This window comes from Leucopleurus acutus (assembly GCF_964270905.1).
Source record: "Leucopleurus acutus genome assembly, chromosome: 2".
NCBI classification, from domain to species: domain Eukaryota; kingdom Metazoa; phylum Chordata; class Mammalia; order Artiodactyla; family Delphinidae; genus Leucopleurus; species Leucopleurus acutus.
The window spans coordinates 136,055,766-136,082,074 of NC_139143.1; the positions used below are offsets into that span (position 1 = coordinate 136,055,766).

Genomic DNA, 26,309 nt, shown 5'->3' on the forward strand with positions numbered 1-26,309 from the left:
TCACTCAAAGTAAACTGTGTAGACATTTGCAAGAGCAAACAGAGAAGAATTTCTGAAAATGTAAGATGCAAAGGTATCATTTTTAGGATCCCAGAGGCATCTGCTTCCAATCAGTATGCTCTGGCCAGTCAGTTGTCCAATGTGAACCATCACAATTAGCTTATATCGTGGAATCATCAAGTCCTTGATCTGGGCTTTAATAATCTAGAAATTAAAAGCAAAAAAAAATCCTCACTTAGTCACATTGAAATGTAAGAGTCTTAATTTTCCTCATAAATATAGTGGATTTAACTGAAGAAAACAGCATGATACATTTTGGATCCTTTTTTTTTTTTTTTTTTTTGTGGTACGCGGGCCTCTCACTGTTGTGGCCTCTCCTGTTGCGGAGCACAGGCTCCAGACGCGCAGGCTCAGCGGCCATGGCTCACGGGCCCAGCCGCTCCACGGCATGTGGGATCTTCCCAGACCAGGGCACAAACCCATGTCCCCTGCATCGGCAGGCGGACACTCAACCACTGCGCCACCAGGGAAGCCCTTGGATCCTTTTAACTGTTGTAGAATGGTAGCTATAATTTCCTTCAAGCACTGGCCTCACAAGACAGGACATTTAGGGACAAAATGATAGCCCAAGCAAGAAATCTACGTTTTCTAAGGCACATGGAAAAATGATAATCCAGAGAATAGAGTTTAATGGATTTATTACATTCTTTGAAAATCTATGTTGAGATGGCTTCCCTTCAAAGAATGTTGGCATTTGAGTTATACCCTCTTGTTCATGTCTAATTAAGGGACCATACAGCTGGAGTCTCCTGTAATATGACTAATCGTGAATGCTTATTAGAGAGTTTGTAATGAAAAAGAAAGTAGAGAAAACCTGATGGAGTGCCAGCATTTTACTTGATAAAAATAGAAAGGTATTTAAAGGCCACAATGTTTGCATTTGATGGCATACAAAGAAGGTGACTTGGGGAAGAAAAAATGATTATTAAAGTGTATTTTCTACAATAAAAATTTTTTAATAAATGGGGCAGTTTTATATATTTCTTAAACAGAATACATGCAAGGGATGCACATAATAATTGTATTAGACAAAGGCTTTTTACACACACACAGACACACATAGAATATGACCTAATAAATACTTTTATAAAATAAAAATAAGCAGTTTTACTGCTACTGCAAATTAATTGCCTTCATCAAAAAGTAGGGGGTTGTGCTTTCAACAAATATTCTCATCATAGTTAACACTTTGGGAAATCATACGCATACCTCAGAAATCGTTTTAGTCATCTGTCTACAGAGCTCTGGTTCATATTTTTCTTCTTGTAGGTAGTTAGTTAACACATCTTTCAGAATATGATTGACAATGACAACAGGAAAATGTTTGGTAGGACCTGAAAATACAGATGGAATTTCTTTCAAAGAAGTAATTTCAAATCATATCCATCCACCCCATAGCTTTATTGAAAGAGGGGTCTGAGAAGGGAACTAGATCCCAGAAGAGCCATGTGGAGAGGGCTCCCTTAAGAGTAGCTTATGTCCTTCTGTTGATAGATGCAAACAGCCCAAGATGAGCCCAAAGGCAAGGGTTCACACTCTCTCTTCCTGCTGAAGTTTCCCTACGGCTGAACTTAACCAGAAGGTGACAGCCCGTGCCTAGAGTTGAGTTAGGTCAGCCTCCTGGGGCTCACTTAATAGTATTTTTATTTTGATGATTACACATGAATTGTTCAATTAAATTTAAATCAGCCTGGGGAATGAATGTGGACAAGTAAAACAGAGACATCTGCTACGAGTATGAAAATTAACCCCGGTATTGAGTCAGCAGGAATCTCTGTTCTACAGGAGAACGACAAGCAGTTATAAACCTATGAAGGGTTGGTCCTGGTTGCTCTTGCTTCATAGGGTCAGAGCTAGGGCACCAGCCCCAGTAGGCAAGCCCCCAGACACCTACTGTGTCACCATCCTGTGGATGTTTTAGAAGATTTCCACTTGCATACGCTAGTGAACTGAGGCTAAATTTGAGAGTGGTTCCTCCCTTCCTACTTAAGAAATTAAAAAATGATACTAACAGCTTGGACTAAATTAAATAGACTATGTCCTTTAGATTGGTACCTCTCTTTTTCACTCCTTCCTACCAAGCTCTCGTATGGCATTTACCTTAACTTGACCTGTATCATTCACACGGAACTTAATTCGGCCAGGTATTATAGCGACCGTAGGCATTGTTCCCTTCAGAAAATAGTAAATTCCTTCAGTGCATATGTTTGTCCACCTACGCTTAGTACTCCTCCCTGTGATTTGGAAACAGCATCTCCCAAATGGAAGGAACTGGTCCTCTTCCCACTCTAACCATGTGGTTCTTTAGGTTCTACCATCATTTTCTTTGAGCCCAAGTCCAGATCATGGTTGATTGGCCCTTGATGGACTTGCCCCAAGCCAGGTCAATTAGAGTCCTTTCTTGGAATTTTTATTTTAAATTGGAGCTAGGAAAAGAAAAAAAAGTCAGTCCCTTTTTGGTGTTAAAAGTTATAACACGTGACTCTCAGGAACTGCTGGAGGCTGTTTCTCATAGTGGGAAGGCAGCCAGGCCACGGTGAGAGAGGGAGCCTCACACAGTTTAGGGCTGGAAAGATGGAATCCTGGGGGCACCTGAGTCTCAGTTTCTAGTAGCTCCCACTGTCCAGCTGCACCAATGCCCTTTCTGCACTTTGCTCAGGTTTGTCTTTTTAATCTCATTAACAAGATTCTATTCTGAAAAGAATTTTAAATATGGTAGTAAACTTTTCTTTTCTCACTTCTTTGTGACCTTGGCCCTATACAGCCAGAATTATCTATTGCCTTACTCAGGCTGGGATGCTGAGAGGCAAAGAGAGAGAGTCAATATTCAGCATTTGACTTCCAAAACAAGCTCCTGAAGCTTTCAGAATCAACTAATGTGAATGCCTAAGCTTTTTTTCATTTCTTTTTTTTTAGAGCAAATCTTTTTCTTTAGGAGGAAAAAATGTCTTTAGAAGTCAAAAAGCAAAGATCTGAAGAAGTAACAGGATGGAAAAAAAAAAAAAGAGAAACTTGTCCATAAAAATAGATTTAAGAGAGAATAGATAAAAATTTGGTTATTTAATATATCTGTGTCTTAGCTTCCCAAAAAGGAATAGTGATAAGAATCATCACATATTGTTTTTTGTTGGGATTAAATGAGGCGAAGTATTTAAAATGCTCAGAACAGTGCCTGCCACACAAAAAAGCCACTCATTAGAGCTTTGTTATTAAGAGTGTTGTAGCTGTTATTGTTGCTACCTTATTCTGAGCAAAGAGACAGGGATTGCACTTGCTGAGAAGGCAGCAAGATGGGCAACAGTGTAAAGGAGGGATGTAGTGAGGCCTCCACAGGCGGGAAGGACCCTGTAGGGTGGAGCAAAGTCAGCACTGAGAGACTGGCAGACTCTGTCCAACAAACCCTCTGGTGACGGGGCCTGCTCATCTCAAGAGAGTTGAGTTCAAACGATGTCTCTCTCTCTGTCTTTAGATTCTATTTTTCAATAATTGGCTTCAGGTGGACTGTCTCGATGTGGCAGCAAAGATGGCCCCCTATAGCCCTTGTGTGACGTGGTGCTCACAGTGTTTTTAAAAAATCAGGTACCTCTATAGTCATTGCTCCAGAAAAAGTCCTGTGGAGAACTCATTCCATACTTAATAGGAAATTATGTTGGATGTCATAGAAGGCTTTTCTTCTTAGTGATCTAAGGTGAAGACCTAGAGTCAGTCAGTTTGAGAAGCAATAACATACTGAATGGGGAAGCAATACAATAGTTCATTTAATTCTCACAGTATCCCTAGATGTGTGGACTATTATCCCTACTTGCAGATGAAGAAACTGAGATTCAAGGATGCTGAATCCCTTGCTCAAACATCATTTATTTAGGAATAGGCAAAATGAGTGTTCAGATTCATATACATTGGACCCTGCAGCTCGTATTTTCTTCTGTACTCATGTTTCAGTAATTAATTAATGGGAAGAGGTAAGTGGCTTTTATTATAAGAAATATGTTTTCATTCTTCCATTCCCCCTTTTTAAAAATTATGATTTATCTCATTCTTGGTGGCTGTAATTACTTAGATAAAGGGAGGACAAACATGCTAAACATTTAAGATGTGTTTACATGATGCATGTGAAAAAGTAAACACAGTGATACTGGTGATTGAGTTTTTCCTCACTCTTCTGGTCAGTATTCATTGTATAGATAGGAGAAAATCTTTGCCAAAGGCCCACAGACTACCTTCTTTCAGATACAAAATAAACCCAGAAACAAGTGGAAGTGGAAATACATTTTTGATTATTAACAAAATAGCTAGTTAAATGCTTTAAAAATGGATTGTCATGTATAAAAGACTTTAATCACAAAAGAATAATTCACATGACTTTCTGAAAGAAAATATGGAAAATACTTTATACTAAGCTATTTCTAAAATTACTTTTCTAACTTGCTTCAACACTCAGTACTTCTAAAACTGATTAGACAGTTTAGTTTATTTGGAGAAATGTTATGAAAATAGATCCTTTTGAAGAAGAAACACAGGGCTTCATATTTCAAATGCTTTATCTTGTGAAAATCAGATTCAAAGCCTTCTAGCATGCAGAGCCCAGAGTCATAGGCACCGAATGGCAAAGCTCTTTTAGTTACAGGAAGACCTGACCCAAACTTACTTTGCCTAACTGAAAAGTCTAAGAGTACACAGCTGGATGTAGGACGTGGTCTCAGGCTTCATGTGAGGGCAAGATGGCCAAAGCTGCCATAAGCCCTTATTCTTTCCGGTTTCAGGATATGAACTGCTTCTTCAACAACCCAAACAACATTTTCTGAATTGAACCTCAAAGGCTTTGATGGCCTTGACCAAATCCCCAAATCAGTCACTGTTACATCTCTGAAGCCAGTGTCAGCTTCAGGAGGATGCTATGGACCAAAAGTGATAATGATGGCAGTGGTCGGGCTCCCCCAAAGGAAACTGGGTCAGGCTACCAGAAGGAGTATAAATGTATCTTGGTTGGCAGGAATATTAGTTGTCTACCATAGGCACTGTGAAAATACCAGTAGACAGACTAATTATGGAGCCTTATACTCCATGTCGTCTTGGGGATTACTGTAGAAAACTGGCTAGAAGGCCTAATGGGATGTGCTGATGGTCTATAATTCTCCTGAGGTTAACTGACCACAGATGAAACCACTCTGGCCCATGGAGTCTTCCTTTGGTCACTGGTAAGTCTCTGCGGAATTTCCATACAGCAGTAATTATATATGGATTCAGATAATAGTGAGAAGGTACTCATTTAGAGAAAGCAAGTAGTTCTATGCAGAAATGTGAATGGGGAATGATAGTCACTGTGGACTCCACCTGGAGTATAGGGGCAGGTGCAAAGATTCTTGTTTTCAAAGACCCAAAACCTCTGCGGGAAAAGATAAATATCTCTGTCAACAGGGGACCAGGAATCATTTGCCTTTGTCTTAAGGCTTTTTTCTCCACCCATCAGCAACCTTGGTTGGTTTTGTTTGATAAAACTATAATGCATATCTCTTTCATTTAACTCAAGTAGATATAAAAAACTCCACAAGAAATACCCAATGAACTCCTTAATTCAGTAATACAACTACACCTCAGTGCCGCCCAGTGACTTGCTTGGTATTTAGAAAATACTGATAAAGAAAAGTAGGCAATGGATACTGGTCCCACTTTGCAGAGGAAGAAATTAAAGCAATACCAAATCACCCAATTAATTAAGATCCCTTATATTGTGCTAGCATTGAAGACAATGCCAGGTTATCAGATATTATTTTAAGTAAATATCACCCATAAAATTAGAAGTCTTAAATAGGATGGAGTGATAAAATAACACACCCAGTTGGTAGGTGTTTTCCATCTGAACTGCGAGGTGAGAGGCATCTTCATGTTGGCTAGGTTCATCCATATAAGACACTGTACTCAGAGAGCTAAAAGCAAGGAGAAAACAAATTTCAACAGTTACTATAACAATAATAGCAAAACACCATGTTGCTCTTAGCAAAGATGTGACAGAAGTTTTATGTTTTCTCTAAAAATATTTCAAGCAAGTCCTGTAAATATCCTGGTAATACATTTAAAGTCTAAAACATTTTAGAGATGGAAATATTACCAGTGTAGAGAAGTCACTTGGAGCAGGTCTCAATATAGTGGTTGAAGCCCAGCGCAGTGCCTGGGGCATTTGATTATCACGAAAGTATTCATGGGTTGTTCCATCTGTGGGCTAATGGAGTATGTACAGTCAGCCCTTCGCATCCAGGGATTCACCCAGTCACATATTTCAGTTGGTTAAATCCGCGGATGTGGAACCCATGGATATGGAGGACCAACTGTACTGCACCATTTTATATAAGGGACTTGCGCATCCACTGCTTTTGGTATCCATGGGGGGCTCCCGGAACCAATGCTCAGCAGATACCGAGGGCCAACTGTACACGTTTCAAAAGCTATTGTCAATTGCATCTCTACTGCAGGTGCAAAAGTCTCTCCTCAAAGTGGACAGAACTCACAAAAGGGACTGGGGATTACGTGAGGAAGCTTAAAATGTTGGGCAACAAGCTCTTTACATACATGGGGGATTATAAGGAGTTTATTATTAAATGTACCTCACAAAATCCCTTTAGTAGAAAAAAGAAAAATGAGAAACTCATCTACATGATGAGAGAAACCGCAATTCACCCAAACTATAGTAATCAATAAGCATCAATCACCCTTTTCAACATTAAGAAAGGGTTTTGGCTTGGTTACCAAGGCAATATAAGCTTATCCAGGTGCTGAACAGGAGACTCAAATGAAGAGTAACCCCTAAAGTCCCTCCAGCACTACTTAATCAGAGAAAATTCAGCTGTCACTAATGGCAGTCTCAGATCTCTACCCCAGTTCTCTCCACCTGTGAAACGGAGGTTAAGACAGATATCATTTCAAAGGAGATGATATAACAGTGTGTGTGTGCGTGTGTGCGTGTGTGTGTGTGTTTTCAGAGTGATTACTTTTATAAGCAGGCTAAGTTTTTGCTTTAATTAAATAAGAATGAGATATTTGTTCTTAATCTTTGGGGACTTTTTTTCTCTCTGCAAGGAGTTTTAAATACTTAGTTCTGAGCTGTTGGGAGTTAGTGAGCTTCCTGCAAATTGCTATTTTAAGAAAATCACGGATATTATATTTTAAAAATCATTTAATACAATTTAAACAATAAATTAAGGTTTACCCACCCAGCCCAAGAAAGTGATGTAAGACATTACGGCTGCTTTTCCACAATGGATTTCTGGATTAGTGAGTTAGTCTCCATTCTTATAACACCTGCTTTCCTCAATTTTCTGCTGCCCTTTGAAGTAGCAACCAACCTATTTAGCCACGTTGGCTGCAGGTGTTGTGAGCAGCGCCAAAGATGGTAGCTTCTGCTTAGAAAAACCAACGTTGCATAAGCCCCTTGATTTTAAGATAAGCCAGCCTGCCCCAATATTGTATATGCTACTTATTTTCTGCAAAATATTTTCCATCAATTGTCTCATTTTATCTTTAAAATACCCCCTTTAAGGAAGTAAAAGAGTCATTCTGCCCATTTCAGCGATAAAGGGAACTGGCAAAGTGCTTAACTGCATACACATATGAAAGGCAGACTTAGATTTCAAATACTCTATTTACTTCTGTAACAAAGTTTCATATATGATCATATCTGATAGAATGGAAATAGGGGCAATGACTACCTGAAATAATTAATTGCTGCAATTAAAAGTTACTTGCACAAACATAAGAAGATGTTAATAAAACCCTATTTCTTTTCTACTAAATGCCATATTAAAAACTCATAGAAGGAGAAGTAGAGTTTGTATAAAACTCAAATTAGCAGAGTTAGAAGTCTAACACAAAAAAGCAAGTAATGATTTTTTTGCTTTGGATACTATTGCTTTGTTATTGCCATGTTACTAAAAAAAATGATATCCAGTGCAGTTTGTAATATTATCAGTATGATATTGGTAACTGTCATAAGGGCAGCTTCAAAACCCCATTGGCTGAAGATTGCTGTGCAAATAGAAAGTTTTTTAGAGTGACTTTTTTTTGAAATACTGAAGGTGATTTCGTACAGTGCCTTTTTATTTCTACAGCAATCTGTAAACCGTGTATGCTCATTGTAAAAATTTCAAAGTGTACAGGAAAGTATAAAGAACAAAGTAAAGTTACACAAAAAAGTACTAACCTCAGTGATTATCTAACCACTCTTAATGTTAAAAAAACTTTTCAGACATGATTTTACATATGGGATCTATTATAGACGCTGGTTTTTTTTTTCACTCAGAAATATATAGCAGATAACTATGTCAATAAATAGTAATCTGCATCCATGTTTTAAATATCAAGACAGTATTTAATTTATGAACATACTGCATTTTAGTTAAACAGGCCATTTAGGTTGTTTTCAATATTCCATCATTATAAAGAAAACTATAATGACCATTGTGGCAGGGACTCATTTGCTTTCCAATGTTGTTCTCTTCTTCCTTGGTAGCAGTACCAGAAGTTTGGGGGAATATTTCTCTCCAAATTGAAGACAAATGCTTGGACTCTTTAGTGCTACTGGGGCCATGTGGCTTATGAGCCAATAAGATGTAAGTGGAAGTTATGGGTGAAAATTCTGAGAGAATTAATTCAACCAACTAAGTCAACCAGCAGGGGCCTGTTCATGACTGGACCGTGGATATGATGGCAAGAGCTCAGCAGCTATCTTGGATCTTGAGATGACGTTATGGATTGTAGATCAGAAGCTAGAACACTAGTCCTTCTAGACTTCTTTTATGTAAGAGAAAATATATTTCTATTTTGTTTAAGCCACTGTTTTTATTTTTTATAAAAAGATTTTTATAAGAAGCATTAGATATAACTGATACAAATTTTAACTGATACAGAGTTTGGAAGTGGGATGCTGCAAGTAATAGAGCACAAAACTTGTAGTTAATTTTGTGGAAGAGACGGGGCTTTGGGGAGTGAGATTTCAGATATTTCAGATATATTAACCTGGCTTCCCTTATCATGCAGAAGGAAAATATTTGGTTAGTCTATTGATTTCTGTACTTTGGAAATCTGACCATGTATCAACCAAGACTATAATTTCATGTAAGTTATAGAAAAATTTTACTTTTTTAAAAACCCTGTTTATGGTATTTTTTGAAACTGATATCTGATAGTTCCTATATTAGAATGAGATGCCTCGGAAGAAGGGAGAGAGAAAAGAGAATAAGTTGAACAGAAAAAATACAATATATATTGCATGAAAAAAGACAAAAAGAAGACATAAAATATTAAAAATGCTTGCAATTACCAATGTCAGTTCAGAATACTGACTTAGAAAAACATGTACATATTTTCTATTGATAAACAGCTTTATTCAAGCCCTTTGAAATTTTTAAAGATAAAAATGTGAGATGCTTCAAAGAACAAATTTATAATTTTAATTACCAGTGCTGTATTCACAGCACAACAAATTTATTGGGTATATTTCACATTACACGTGGATGAGTTTCTGTTGCCTATGACCAGGCCTTCCCTAGTTTATAATAATAATCCTTCTTAGATACATGATCTCACTGCGAATGGAACGCTGTAGTTGATTTTTTTAAATGTGAAAAATGTTCTTGCTGTCTATATGTTTCATCAGCTTGTTGGCATTTATGGAAGAAAAGGATTTCAACTGGCAAAATGTGCCCAAAGGAGTTGTAAAGTTTTAGGCAGGAAGGTCGTTTAAAAGTAAAAGCAGGAAAACTGAAAGTCTGGTGTAAACTGCTGGTGAAAACAGTGAACAAATGAACTAATGCTATTCTAGAGAGAAGAGTAACAATTTGTAACCAATATAAATTTCCATTAATACTTGGAATCACATGTACCATTGCTCAGGACAGACTTGAAATTAGCCTGGTTGTGGAAATAGCTGCATGAAATTGGTACACAATAACAAAAGTAACTCTCTTACATTGTGTCCCATGCTAACCCAACAGCCTGTGTTATGATTATGCAGAAAAGAGCCAAAAAATTAGCTAGGGAGTTGGAATATGTTTATTTTTCATGAAATTCACTTTTCCTGAAAACATCTTACACATTTGCATGCTGACCATTCCTTGAATTACACAGAATAAGTACAAGGCATGTCTTATTGTCATGATGGTTGGAGATAGAAACAATAATGTCAATTAAATCTCACCAGCCATAATACCATCTAATTATTATTAAGAATTCATTTCCAGACATTTTCACTGCCATTATGCCTTAGATGTTTTAAGCTGCAGTAAGAGATAATGTTTGAATAGATAGCTAGCCTTGAAGCCATTCATTTAGCAGCTTAAGAAGGTCACACTATCACCTCTTTCTTCGATTTGTAACTGTGAAATGCCTGGAACTACCGTATTTTGAATGGAATCATTTAAGCATGACCCTCTCTTATTTTTTAAAATCTGTTATTAAAGTCACGTGCTGCCTCCCAGTGGGGTTATTTCAGAGAGCACGGAGAAAAAGAGGGCTTCAGGGTATAAATTTGTACATTTGTTCTTTTCTTTTTGCTTCATTCTTTCAACAGCTATTTATTGCCCACCATGTGGCAGGCAAAGTGGGAAGTACTGGGAATACAAAGGAAAATAAGACTTCCTGTGCTGGAGACACAAGATGTAGAAAACAAAATATGCATCAAAACTCACTTGGGGGCTTCCCTGGTGGCGCAGTGGTGGGAGTCTGCCTGCCGATGCGGGGACGCGGGTTCGTGCCCCGGTCCGGGAGGATCCCACGTGCCGCGGAGCAGCTGGGCCCGTGGGCTATGGCCTCTGGGCCTGCGCGTCCGGAGCCTGTGCTCCGCGGCGGGAGAGGCCACAGCAGTGAGAGGCCCGCGTACTGCAAAAAAACCCTCACTTGGGAACTTTCCACCTCAAAATGTCTATGGACATTTTTATGACTATTATGCTTAAGATCAAAAGCGTACCAACTCTTCCCCCATCAGTGGAAGGTACAAGCTGTCTGTTAAGGTAATTTAGTTGTGTGTAGCCATTTAGTTTTATAGCAGTATTGCCGGATTTTTACATAGTTTTAAGATATTTTATTCACATTATGGGTCCCATCTTACAAGTAAGAGAAAGGTTGTAATGGAAACAAAAGTCAAGATATGTTTTCAAAAATGAAAGAGGAGAGAAAATGACATGATATGTGTTCTTGTGGGATACATTTTTAAGAGTAGGAATGATTCTGAAGGCCAAAGAATGAACCATGCAACCTGTGAAAAGTCTAGCTCTGAAGCGATTGAAGATAATCCAGGAAATGTGACTGACAAAGTAGAACAAATTTGAGCGGGTGAATAGAAAGTCAGAGTTAGTGTCTGAAGCCCACTGTTGGATCTCTTTATTCAAGAGAAGGTGAGGTTAAGGTCAAGAGCAGCTGATGAAACTTCTGTTGCAGCTCCTGGATGAATGCACAGTTCAAAGTCGCATTACCCTTGGCAATCATCAGAGAGGTGAGGCTGGGAGTGTGTGTGCCATGGTTACCTCCACAGTGCCATGGAGATCATCAAGGAGTGTCGTCTATCCCAACAGATGTTCAACACAAATGATAATGTTCTTCTTCTTTTTTAATAGGTGCACAATGGAATGTTTCAGCAAGAAGGTAAAGTATACCTTGTTTTAAAAATTTGAACAAACATTTTTCTTTTTGCTGTAAATGCATCTTTTGTCTGCAAGATGAAAGCCCTTAGTCACCCTGGACTTACATACTCGAACCTGTGAACCTAACCTGTTTGTGTTCAGGAATTAGGATAATGCAATAATTATTCATTCTACTGTCAAAAAATACTTATTGAGTGACTGCTATGTGCCAGGTGCTATTCTAGGCCCCTGGGATATAAAAAACAAAAAAACCCCCAAAACAACAACAAAAAACAAAAAAACCCAGAAAACAAAAACAAACTAAAATCTCTGCCCTCATGGAACCTAGTGAAAAGAGACAGAAAAAAGACAATAAAATACTAAACAAGTAAGTTATATGCTATGTTAGAAGATGATAAATGCTACATGGAAAAGGAGAGCTTAGTTAAGGGAGCTTGAAAGTGGATGGGAGAGAGGCAGTTGTGTGTAATTTTAAACAGAATAATCAAGATAGATCTCCCTGAGCAAAGAGTTGGAGGAGGTGAGGAAATGAGCCATGTGGATGTCGGAGGGAAGGGTGTGTCGGGGGAGAGGAAGGCACATGCATAGGCTTCGAGCAGAAGGCTGCCTGGTAGTTTTGAAGAAGTGCATAGAGGCCAGAGTAGCTGGAGGAGAGGCAGCAAGCAGGAGGGTGGAAGGAGATGAGGTTACCAGGGTGTCAGGTAGCTGGACCATGTAGAGTTTTGTGGGCCATCTTAAAATCTTGGCTTTTACTCTGATAAAGTGGAAGCCTTTATAGAATTTTGAGCAGAGGAATAGCAAGATCCATGTTATATTTTACAATGATAACTCCAAATGTTGTGCTGAGAATAGGCTGTAGGGCAGCATGTGTAAACACAGGGATTCCAGTTAGAAAGCTTTTATAGTAATCCAGGGGAGAGATGGCAGTAACTGCTAGGAACAAAATTGTGTCTCTTCAAAATTCATAGATTGAAGCCTTAACACCCCATGTGAGTATATTGGAGATAAGGCCTTTAAGGAGATCATTAAAGTGAAATGAAGTTGTAAGGGTGAAGCCCTGAACTGATAGAACTGGGCTCCTTACGTAAAAGAAAGAAACAGCAGCATTCTTTCCTCCATGCAAGGACACTGTGAAAAGATGGCCGTCTACAAGTCAGGAAGCGGGCCCTCACCAGAACCTAACCAAGCTGGCACCCTGATTTCAGACTTCCAGCCTCCAGGACTGTGAGAAAATAAATTCCTATTGTTAAAGCCACACAATCCGTGGTATTTTGTTATGGCAGCTCAAGCTAATACAGTGACCCAGACCAAGTCGGGGGGTAAGTGGTAAGTAGTTGGGTTCTTTTTTTAAAAAATTAATTAATTAATTAATTAATTAATTTTTAGTTGAGTTGGGTCTTTGTTGCTGTGTGCAGGCTTTCTCTAGTTGCAGCAAGTGGGGGTTACTCTTGGTGGCGGTGTGCGGGCTTCTCATTGAGGTGGCTACTCTCGTTGAGCACAGGCTCTAGGCATGCAGGTTTCAGTAGTTGTGGCGTGTGGCCTCAGCAGTTGTGGCTTGCAGGCTTGGTAGTTGTGGCGCATGGGCTTAGTTGCTCCACGGCATGTGGGATCTTCCCGGACCAGGGCTCAAACCCATGTCCCCTGCATTGGTGGGCAGACTCTTAACCACTGTGCCACCACGGAAGTCCCAGTAGTTGGGTTCTGAATATATTTTCAAAATTGATCCAACGGAATCTCCTCTTGAATGGGAAGGAAGGTAGTTAAAGATTTAAGTTGTGAGATGTTGAGTTTGCAATGTCTGCTAGGTACTGAAGTAAGGGGTCAATAGGCAGTTAGACCTATGAGTCTGGGGTTTGGGAGAGATGTGTGGGCCAGAGATATATATCTGGGGGCATAGCACCATGTCTCAGTCACTAGACTGGAGGAGATTCCCGAGGGGACAAGTGTAGGACAAGAGAAGAAGGGGAGAAAGGGACAAAGTGCTCCCTGAGGCACTCCTACATTAAAAAATTGGGGAGAAGAGGAGGGACCAGTGAAGAAGATTGAGAAGGACTGACCACTGCATCAGCAATGTGAAAGTCATTATGATCTTGACAAGGGCAATGCCACAAGTTCAGGGACAGTCTATTTTGTTCACCACTGCATCTTTGGCACATAGCACAATGCCAGTAACCCAGGCAACAAAAATGTGTTCAGTAAACAAAAGACATGATGCGGTGATGAAGTCATTGTTATTCTCATTTCATAGATAATATATTAAGACAAAGAATATTAAATAGTAGCTAGTTAACAGAAGATCAGGGATTCAAACTCAGGTCTAGTTTGATGCCAAAGTTCTATGTAACAATAATGATCAACACTTGCTCTGTTCTTTGATGTGCCAAGAACTATTCTAGTGCTTCCATGTATTATTTTAATAAATCCTCAACATGCCCGAACTGACAACTATTATTTTTATCCCATTTTGTACAGGAAGAAACTGAGGCAAAGAAGGCTTAATAACTTATGCAAGACCAGCAGCTTGTAAGTGCTCACACTGGAATTGACCCCAGCCAGCGGTGGCAGAGCAGGCCTCTGAGTCACCCGTTCGACTCCCCGACTAAGCTCATGCTATTCCATTCACTCCTTCAGAGATACAGTTGACAACGTGGGGGTTAGGGGTGTTGACCCTCTTTGCAGTGGAAAATCCAGTAGAAGTTATGGTCGGCCCTCAGTATCCATGGTTGCATTTCCTCAGTATCCTTGATTCCACATTCATAGCTCCAATCACAGATCGTGTAGTACTGCAGTATTTACTATTGAAAAAAAATCCACGTGTAAGTGGACCTGCACAGTTCACACTTGTGTTGTACAAGGGTCAGCTGCACTGCAATAGTTAGCCAGGGCTGCCATAATGAAGTGCCAAGTCTGGGAGGCTTAAACAACAGAAGTTTGCTGTCTGACACTTCTGGAGGTTAGAAGTCCGAGAACCAGGTGTTGGCTGGATTGGTTCCTTCTGAGAGCCATGAGGGAAGGATCTGTTCCAGGCCTCTCTCCTTGGCTTGTGGATGGCCATCTCCTCCCTGTGTATCTTCACATCACCTCCCTCCAGGCCTGTTGGTGTCCAAGTTTCCTTTTCTTATAAGGACACCAGTCACATTGGTTTAGAACCCACCCTAATGAACTCACTTAAACTTAATTACCTCTTTAAATAAGAGGTAATTAAGTTTACCTCTTATTTCAAATAAGGTCATATTCAGAGGTATTGGGGATTAGGACTTCAATGTATGAATCTGGCAGGGGTAGTGGGGTACAATTAGCTCGTAACGAATAAAAATACTTTCATGAGGTCTCTAAATTCTAGGGTCAGAGAACCACAGTTGATTTGCTCTGTCATCTGGGAACTGTGATATGCTGGCCAGTCACTTTACCACAGCAAGCCTCAGTGTCCTCAGTATATGGGGATAATAGGGCATGTATATCCCTATTTTTTCTAAATACTGTTAGATTTCTTTGCTGAATGCCTATATAAGCTATTATTCTCACTAGCCTTGCCAACATTTGGTGTTATTCTCCCTTCTTATGTTGTGCCATTCAGTTGGGTGTAATATGGTATCTTGTCTTAATTTGCATTTTTCTCTTTCCAAGTGAATTTAAGCATCTCTTCACATTCTGCTTTGCCATTTGGGCTTTGCTTCTGTAAATTGCTATTCATCTCTTTTGATTATTAAAAATTGTTTTCCTGCTTTTTAAAAAAATTGTTAATATGCATGAGTTTACAAATATATATCTTCTACTGGCCTACAAACTGTGTCTATTGTATTCTTTGTTGAACAGAGATACAAGTTTTACTGTAGTTGTATTTATCAAGTTTTTTTTTAATGGTTTTAGTTTTTCATTTTGGGATCTTATTTAATAAATCTTTCCCTCCCACAGAACACAAAGATATTCTATACTTTCTTCTATTAGCTTTATAGCTTTCCACATTTCAGTCTTCCATCTGGAGTCTACCATGCAAATGGTGTAAGAATCCAGCTTCATTTTTTTTTTCCTTCATATAGTAAGCCAGCTTTCTCCCAAAACAATCTATTAAAAACCCATCATTTCTCATGGAAGAAATCAAAGAGGAAATAAAATAATATCTAGAAACAAATGACAATGAAAACATGATGACCCAAAACTTATGGGATGCAGCAAAAGCAGTTCTAAGAGGGAAGTTTATAGCAATACAATCCTACCTCAAGAAACAAAAAACATCTCAAATAAACAACCTAAACTTACACCTAAAGCAATTAGAGAAAGAAGAACAAAAAAACCCCAGAGTTAGCAGGAGGAAAGAAATCATAAAGATCAGATCAGAAATAAATGAAGGAAACAATAGCAAAGATCAATAAAACTAAAAGCTGGTTCTTTGAGAAGATAAACAAAATTGATAAACCATTAGCCAGACTCATGAAGAAAAAAAGGGAGAAGACTCAAATCAATAGAATCAGAAATGAAAAAGAAGTAAAACTGAGACTGCAGAAATATAAAGGATCATGAGAGATTACTACACACAACTATATACCAATAAAATGGACAACCTGGAAGAAATGGACAATCCCTAGAAAAGCACCACCTTCGGAGACTGAACCAGGAAAGAATAGAAAATATAAACAGACCAATCACAAGCACTGAAATTGAGTCTGTGATTAAAAATCTTCCAACAACAGGGGCTTCCCTGGTGGCACAGTGGTTGAGGGTCCGCCTGCCAATGCAGGGGACACGGGTTCATGCCCCAGTCCGGGAAGATCCCACATGCTGCGGAGTGGCTGGGCCCGTGAGCCATGGCTGCTGAGGCTGCGCATCCAGAGCCTGTGCTCTGCAACGGGAGAGGCCACAACAGTGAGAGGCCCACGTACCATAAAAAAAAAAAAAATCTTCCAACAACAAAAGACCAGAACGAGATGGCTTCACAGGTGAATTCTATCAAACATTTGGAGAAGAGCTAACACCTATCCTTCTCAAACTCTTCCAAAATATAGCAGAGGGAGGAACACTCCCAAACCCATTCTATGAGGCCACCATCACCCTGATACCAAAACCAAACAAAGATGTCACAAAGAAAGAAAACTACAGGCCAGTATCACTGATGAACATAGTTGCAAATATCGTCAACAAAATACTAGCAAACAGAACCCAAGAGCACATTAAAAGGATCATACACCATGAACAAGTGGGGTTTATCCCAGGAATGCAAGGATTCTCCAATATATGCAAATCAATCAATGTGATACACCATATTAACAAACTGAAGGATAAAAACCATATGACAAACCCATAGCCAGCATCATTCTCAATGGTGAAAAACTGAAACCATTTCCACTAAGATCAGGAACAAGATAAGGATGTCCACTCTCACCACTATTATTCAACAAAGTTTTGGAAGTTTTAGCCACAGCAATCAGAGAAGTAAAAGAAATAAAGGGAATACAAATCAGAAAAGAAGTAAAGCTGTCACTGTTTGCAGATGACATGATAGTATACATAGAGAACCCTAACGATGCTACCAGAAAACTACTAGAGCTAATCAATGAATTTGGTAAAGTAGCAGGATACAAAATTAATGCACAGAAATCTCTTGCATTCCTATACACTAATGATGAAAAATCTGAAAGAAAAATTAACCATTTATTATTGCAACAAAAAGAATAAAATACCTAGGAATAAACCTATCTAAGGAGACAAAAGATCTGTATGCAGAACACTATAAGACATTGCTGAAAGAAATTAAAGATGATACAAACAGATGGAGAGATATACCATGTTCTTGGATTGGAAGAATCAACATTGTGAAAATGACTATACTACCCAAAGCAATCTACAGATTCAATGCAAGCCCTATCAAACTACCAAAGGCATTTTTCACAGAACTAGAACAAAAAATTTCACAATTTGTATGGAAACACAAAAGACCCCGAATAGCCAAAGCAATCTTGAGAAAGAAAAACGGAGCTGGAGGAATCAGACTACCTGACTTCAGACTATACTACAAAGCTACAGTAATCAAGACAGTATGGTACTGGCACAAAAACAGAAATATAGCTCAATGGAACAGGATAGAAAGCCCAGAAATAAACCCACGCACATATGGTCACCTTATTTTTGATAAAGGAGACAAGAATATACAATGGAGAAAAGACAGCCTCTTCAATAAGTGTTGCTGGGAAAACTGGACAGCTACATGTAAAAGAATGAAATTAGAACACTCCCTAACACCATACACAAAAATAAACTCAAAATGGATTAAAGACCTAAATGTAAGGCCAGACACTATCAAACTCTTAGAGGAAAACATAGGCAGAACACTCTGTGACATAAATCACAGCAAGATCCTTTTTGACTCACCTCCTAGAGAAATGGAAATAAAAACGAAAATAAACAAATGGGACTTAATGAAACTTCAAAGCTTTTTCACAGCAAAGGAAACCATAAACAAGACTAAAAGACAACCCTCAGAATGGGAGAAGATATTTGCAAATGAAGCAACTGACAAAGGATTAACCTACAAAATTTACAAGCAGCTCATGCAGCTCAATATCAAAAAAACAAACAACCCAATCCAAAAATGGGCAGAAGACCTAAATAGACATTTCTCCTAAGAAGATATACAGATTGCCAGCAAACTCATGAAAGGATGCTCAACATCACTAATCATCAGAGAAATGCAAATCAAAACTACAATGAGGTATCACCTCACACCAGTCAGAATGGCCATCATCAAAAAATCTACAAACAATAAATGCTGGAGAGGGTGTGGAGAAAAGGGAACCCTCTTGCACTGTTGGTGGGTATTTAAATTGATGGAGAAGAGTATAGAGGTTCCTTAAAAAACTACAAATAGAACTACCATACGACCCAGCAATCCCACTACTGGGCATATACCCTGAGAAAACCATAATTCAAAAACAGATATGTACCACAATGTTCACTACACCTCTATTTACGATAGCCAGGACATGGAAGTTACCTAAGTGTCCATCAACAGATGAATGGATAAAGAAGATGTGGCACATACATAAAATGGAATATTACTTAGCCATAAAAAGAAATGAAATTGCGTTACTTGTAGTGAGGTGGATGGACCTGGAGTCTGTCATACAGAATGAAGTAAGTCAGGAAGCGAAAACCAAATACTGTATGCTGACACATATATATGGAATCTAAAAAAATAAAAAGAAAAAACTGGTTCTGAAGAACCTAGGGGCAGGACAGGAATAGACACAGACATAGAGAATGGACTTGAGGACACAGGGAGGGAGAAGGGTAAGCTAGGAAGAAGTGAGAGAGTGGCATGGACATATATACACTACCAAATGTAAAATAGATAGCTAGTGGGAAGCAGCCGCATAGCACAGGGAGATCAGCTCGGTGCTTTGTGACCACCTAGAGGGGTGGGATAGGGAGGGTGGGAGGGAAACGCAAGAGGGAGGAGATATGGGGATATATGTATAGGTATAGCTGATTCACTTTGTTATAAAGCAGAGACTAATACACCATTGTAAACAATTATACTCCAATAAAGGTGTTAAAAGAAAAAGCCCATCATTTCCCCTTGCTCATATATTATGTTCTATACATTCATAGGTCTACTTCTAAAGTTTCTATGTATTCCATTGCTTTATTTGTCTATTTCTACACCTATTTGTTTATTCCTGTATTTATTATTATTTTTACTTACTACAGCTTTGTGGTATATCTTAATATCTGATAGAGTAAATTCCTCCTCAATGCTCACTCTTCAAAGTTTACTTACTCAGAATTCTTTCCCTATTTATAAAATTTAGAAATGGTTTGTTGAGTTTCTCAAAACATACAAATGGGTTTTGATTGAGATATGTGCATTTGTAGATTAATTTGAGAAATATTGATATGCTTTTGTGTTAAGCAGTTTCATCTATGAATTATTTCACTATTAATTCAAATCTTCCTTAACAGGAATGCTTTTACCTGGGATCACAGTCAAAGGGCACTTTTCACAAAGATGCCAATGAAGGGTTATGTACAAAGATGTTCCACATGGCACTGCATACCTTGGCAGGGAGGGAAAACCAATCTGGGTGTTCATCCCTAAGGGAATGGATAAGAGCACGAGTGATGGATGTATATTAAGGACTATTATGCAGCAGTAAGAAGCAAAGAGCTAGATATCCATAGTCACATGAGTAAACATAAAAAACTAAAACTATTGAATGAGATATGAGATTGAGCAAACAAAATGAGATTTATAGCACAGTACCATTCATGTAAGTCAAAAATGCATATCTTTAAGTACTTGTTCTGTAATTTTTTATGAGAGAGTCAGGTGAAGTCACAGAAGGAGTCAGAGGACGGGTTCATGAAAACAGTTTATTATACTCACAGGTCCTAGAGGCAAGAGACACAACATGCCACACAGGACCATGTGGAAAAATGCCAGTGTGGTCAAGAGGCAGAAGACGGGAGCAAGGGAGAGCCAGGGGCCTTTATTGGGGTTTCCCAGGGAAAGGCAAAGCGGTACAGGGGAAACAGCTCAGGACTGGCCTGGTCTGAATAATTTCAGTGGGTCCTAAGCTATAGGAGAGGCCCCTAGTTGCCTGGTACTTGGCCCTGGGATGATTAGGGCAGAGAAATACTGCCTCCTGGGATGTGTGGGGAGGCCAGAGAGAACGGGTCAGGATGCCAGTTGGTTAGTTTGCATATTAAAGGCATGCTCCCTGCTGAGTCCTTGACTATCTTTAATAACTGGCTACCCTGGTGCCGGGGGCAGCCTCTCCCCAGCCAGAAAGGTTTTTGAAGATGTCAAAACATCATAATACACAGAAAATTAAAAATATATATAATATAGTATTTAAGTATGTATATTCTTGTAGTATATTTAGTATTTTGTGCATCAGAGTGGGTGCCTATTGGGAGATGAGAGTGGGAGTGAGGATGGGGAAGAAGGGGGCAATCAGGCAAACAAGGGGTCCTACTCATATTAGCGATGACAATGTGCTACGAAATGAGGAATAGTTTCAACTCATCTCGGCTCCTGAGAGAAGTAAGATAATAAATGAGATGAATGGGGATAATAAAAGTACCTTCTCTACTTAACCCACAGGGTTTTTAAGAGATTCATATGGATATTGTATGGGATGTATCTATTAAGCACAACTTAATATTAGCTATTATTGTGGTTTAATTTAGGAACATGGCCAATGCAGTTTCTCAAGCTTCTCTCTCTTTGGAGGGGAGCTGTGTCTCATCCAGATCTTGTTGGGGGCTTTAGTTTGATTCAGATGGCAATAGAGCTTATCAAAAGGAGGAAACAGGCCAGGCAACATCATTTTTAACTGCACATAAGCGGCTCAAGTAGTATAGGTTGGAATCATTGAATAAATGCATCACATTTAAAATGACTTGTGCATTGCCATTCCCACCAGATTATTTCTGTGTGGTTCACCACCTACTCATTGGTCAATAAACATTTATTTCAAATGAAGCAATGAATGTAATCTTTTCCATTTTTTCCAAGAAAAGATTACCATGTGGCTTTAAGTTTACTTGAAAAATGAGATTCTCGAGAGAAGAACAACCCTACAGTTAGTCACCTTTATATGCCTTACATGTGGCACGAAGTGGAAGCTTAATAAACCTTGAATAAATGACTAAGTGGAAGAATATAATGTGGCCTAACTACCGCATTAGATGCCACCAGTGGGTTCAAGTGGAGAGCTCTAGGATCCATCAAAGTTCTGGTTCATGATATCACTGTAATTTTGGTTTGAGGCCAAAGAGAGACTCTACAGTCTTCAATCTTAGGCTTGACCTACCAGTTGAACTACTGGCCTCAGAGATAAGAAGCCTGGATATCATGTCACATTATCCTGGGAAAGTAATTTAATCTCAGGCTTCTATTTCCATTTTAAGGATATGAGAGCAGCACATCTGTTCAAATACTCTTTGAAAGCTGCCAAAGCCTGTTTCCAACAAGAAAGACGTCATTGTAAATACCTGCTCTTACCCATGGATGGGAAACAGAAGGTTCTGGTGAATGAGTAGAAGAGTTTCATTGATGCAAGTTACACGTAGATAGCCAATTTTCAGAGAATGAGAATTTTTGACTGTAAACAAAAGCCCGTTTTGCCACTTGCTGATTCTGTAGCTTTGGAGACTCAACCTCTCTAAGCATGTTTCTTCATTTGTAAGATGAAGATGCTAACAGCATCTCTCTTATAGAACAGGGGTCAGCAAATATTTCTGTAAAATGCCGTATAGCAGATATTTTCCACTTTGCAGACCCTGCACGTCTATTGCAACTACTCAACTCTGCCATTATGGTGTCAAAGCAGCCAGAGACAATACATACATGAATAAACATGGATGTGGTCCAGTAAAAACCTTATTTATTGAAGGTTTTACTGAAAGTTGAGTTTCTTATAATTTTCACATGACAAAAAGTATTATTCTCCTTTTGACTTTTTTCAATCATGGAAAAACCTTTATACAAAAACAGATGGCAGGTTGGAATTGGCCCTCGGGTCATAGTTTGCCAACTCCTGATACAGTGCGTCTCTGAAACAAAAATGAGGTCATAGTGAGGGCTCAGTAAAATTTAGCTTAGCACCCTTATTATTATCAATTATTTAACTGAAAAGCAACAAAATTCAAAATTATAGATAAAGTGTGATGACAACTAGGTAGCTATAGGAAGAAATATGCCAATGAGCTAACAGTTATGATGTTGGTATAGTAAAAACCAGCTTAAAATGTTTTTTTTTTAAAGAATAAAGCATAAAAATTACCTCATAATGAAAACATAATTTACATTAAAGAGACAAATCTAAAAACAATTAACAATAATTATATTGAATATAAATTCAATCTTCCTTTTACAATTCAGAAGGCATTTCAGGTATCCATTATGCCCAGGGATCAATGTTAAGCATTAGTTACTTCTATAGAAGACCACAGAGAAACCAAGAATGTGGATGATCTTATGCTGAGCTTATGCCACATCTAAGAAACTGTTTTCCAAGTAGGTCTACCTCCTATGCTTCTTTGCCCTCCTTATCAGAGTGTTTACTGTTATAAAGGCCAGTAAGTCCACAGTCTAACGAGAGAGATAGACAAGAAAACACCCAAATACAGTACCACGTAGAAGGCGAAAGCAGCAGGAGCAGAAAGGAAGAGCATCCGACCCAGTCGGAAGTGGAAGCGGTTGTAGTTGGGTAGTTATGAAACCGTGGGTTACATCCATTTCACCTGCCTTCGCTAATCAAGGTTGTTTTAAGACTTCCACGTCCTCCAAGCAGTGCATAACCTAAACAATAAGATGTTTGCCCAAGTTATTGTTTAGGAACTTGGAGTCAACTGCATCTAATTCGAGGTCAGCTGGTTAAGGCTGGATAGGACCACTGACCCTTCAACTGGGCAGACGCTAGTGTCCAATCAGTGACCTTTTAACATCAGAGGGCCCAAAACTCCACCCTCAGAATGTGCAGAGGGCTCTAGGCTAGAAACATCTGCACGGAACAACAATTACTGCATCTTTTCCCAATCACCTTTCCTCACCCTCCCCGCACTTCCCACGCCTCATACTACCCTGCTTCTTTATTCTTTGTCCCATAAACTCCCGATCCCCTTGGTTTTGAGGAGGTGAATTTGAGATTTGTTCTCCTATCTCCTCGCTTGGCTGCCTTGCGAATGAAAACTCTTTGCTGCAAACCTCAGCATATTAGCGTTTTGGCTTGTTGTGCGTCAGGCAAAATGAACCTGTTTTGGAAACTGTGATAGAGAGCTTCTTGGAGAGTTGGAGATGGAACTAAATTCTGAAGGAGGAAAAGAAGGAAGCCAGAGTGTAAGATGAGCATTCCAGACAAGGATACCCCATGGGAAAGCAACGTGAGGCAATGGCTGGAGGCAAGGCAGAGCACGGAGGGATTGTAAATATGGAAGGTGGGAATGGCCCAAGAGTAGGAGGCAAGCAGGATAGTGGGGAAGACGGAACTAGAGAAGGCAAGAGTCTGTGGGCCCTTTTGGCCATACTCATGATTTAGGACTGTATCCTAATCCTTAAATTGTTCCTTGACCTATAAGTCTCAGCTATTTCATAGCAAAATGGTAGGAATGATGTCTACCTAGTAGGATTAATGCTGGGGAGATTAAATGACATAATGTATTAGGTCCTCAATATACTTCAGCATATGCTTTATACTATTGAAATTAATCTAGTCAAAAAATTGTTTTGAGATAACTTTCAAGTGAAAGGCATATGTTTTTCCAAAAAAACACTGCAAATTCAAAACAATGCTGCATTTGATAGCCACTAAGTTTTCAGAGTTTTTCTACTAGTTGAAGACCCATTTCAGGAAGGAGAATCACCCATACATTCTGGTCCCTGGCAAGGATGAAGACGACGGAAAATAAGTGGGAGTTAGGGTTAGGAGACAGCCTCCTAAATGGCCTCTGCATTGCAAGCGTGCTTGGAATCTGTTCATTTGCTATTTAATAAAAAAGGCTCCAATAGAGGATACATTCTGAATATTTTGTTTGAGAGTCCCTGTTTCTAATTTTGAAATATATCAAGATAATTATCACTTAAATGTATTTGTTAGTAAAAAAAAAAACTTTCCTCATGTGTTGCTAAAACTATTTTCGTGTTCTTGTTACCTTTTAATTTGTTTTTATACTTCATCAATAAAATAAGAGTGATCTTTAATTCTTCAGATTGGGCCATGTTCTGATTCTATATACTTGACTTTCTTATTTGCTTTGAAAGGGAAGAAGTAAATGAAACTTATGCAAGTAGGGATGATAGCTTAGTTTTTGGATAAGAACAGTGCTTTTTAAATCATGGGACCAGGATTTATGTCAGATTATTATTATAATATTTGCTTCTAAAAAGTTGAATTTAAGCTAACAATTATTTTAAAATAATTAAAAAAAACTCTTACACTTAAATCTTGGAAATAGCAGTCAAAATGACTTAGGATCAGAAGCAAAAGCTATAGAGGTTAATTATTCTCCCAGTTTTACTTCTGATGTACACTGAGATTGCTACTCCTTTATATTTCCTATCTGTGAAAGAGAGCATTTGTACAGGACTTGTAATCCACAATCATCTAGGGTTGAAAAGTAGAATTTTGAGTAAGTGTATTAATACATTCTGAGAGCAGAACAATTTGGTTTCAGAATTCGAACGTAAATCTCTTCCAGTTCTTCTGGTCTCTGTTCCAACAGACACACCAGCTCCTGCTTCCCAATCATGGGGATTAATATGCTACATCTTTCTTTCTTTCTTTTAAATTTATTTATTTATTTTATTTACTTATTTTTGGCTGCACTGGGTCTTCGTTGCTGCGCGTGGGCTTTCTCTAGTTGTGGCGAGCGGGGGGCTACTCTTTATTGCGGTGCGTGGGCTTCTCATTGCGGTGGCTTTTCTTGTTGTGGAGCACAGGCTCTAGGCACGTGGGCTTCCGTAGTTGTGGTTTGCGGGCTCTAGAGCGCAGGCTCAGTAGTTGCAGCGCACGGCCTTCGTTGCTCCGCAGCATGTGGGAACTTCCTGGACCAGGGCTTGAACCCGTGTCCCCAGCATTGACAGGTGGATTCTTAATCACTGTGCCACCAGGGAAGCCCTGCTATATCTTTCAATCGTGTAGATACTTTTAAGAAGGAAAGTTTATAACACAAATTAATTGACCTCTGCATTGGATAATTTGTTTGGTTTTCCTCCCGATGGCAGTCAAAAAAAATGCCATGAAAGTATTAAAAATTAATTCATCTTTTTTAGGAGAGCAAATGCAATATGTAGCAAGAGCCAAAAAATGTACTTATTATCCTAATTATACTTCGGGGAAGAAAACAATCAGAGACTTCTTATATAGTAAAAAATATAAAAAGTGGAAACGAACTTAAAATGCTCAATGATTGGGGAATGGTTAGCTAACCCAGAATTATAAGCTGACAAAATATTGTATTATGCAACCATTTAAAAGGATATGCACAAAGACTATGAAAATACATTACAAAATTTGTTTAAAATAATGCTAAATGCATTGTATATGTATATATTGATTACAATAATGCAAAAACGATGTATTCATATAATATTGAGGAGAAGAATTCAGGAGTCAGTTAAGAAGTGGCTGGTCTACATTGCATATGACATTCTTTTCAGTAGGTGATTTTTTGGGGTAGTCTCTGAAATAGTAAAAAATGCTGCTGTGATCAACTTATCACTTAAATTTCCTTGTTCTTTTTCTCTGTTTTCTTTTTCTTGTTGCACAACACAGTGATTTAGTATTTCTGTACATTTCCAAATGATCACCACAATAAATCTAGTTACTATTTTTTCTCGTTCTTTTAAAAAATATGGCCCCCAAAGATGACCTAAACCTTGTACTTGCCCATTTTTCTCCCTTTTTATGTCCCAAAGGAAATGCATTTTTTTCCTCCTGATAAATATTATGAACCTGTTTATTCAGTAATTGAGTGTGTTAATGGACATCCAGTCACTCACTCTTTGGTGCGCCCACGAGGTTCCTTCCGCCGGAACTCATGACTACTTAAAGAAGACACACTGCCCCTCTTCTTCAGTAAATGAGCCGTTCTGTCTTTAGCAATGTCTGACATCATCAT

General features: G+C 38.8%; 1 protein-coding gene across 1 annotated transcript; it reads right to left on the reverse strand.

The window, feature by feature from the left end:
• On the reverse strand, positions 1 to 26,309 carry DYNLT5 (dynein light chain Tctex-type family member 5; the record flags this gene model as incomplete). Its single annotated transcript, XM_082833880.1, has 4 exons — positions 1 to 204; positions 1,270 to 1,394; positions 5,896 to 5,987; positions 26,191 to 26,309. 4 exons carry the CDS (start codon positions 26,307 to 26,309, stop codon positions 1 to 3), a joined length of 540 nt encoding a protein of 179 aa, XP_082690006.1.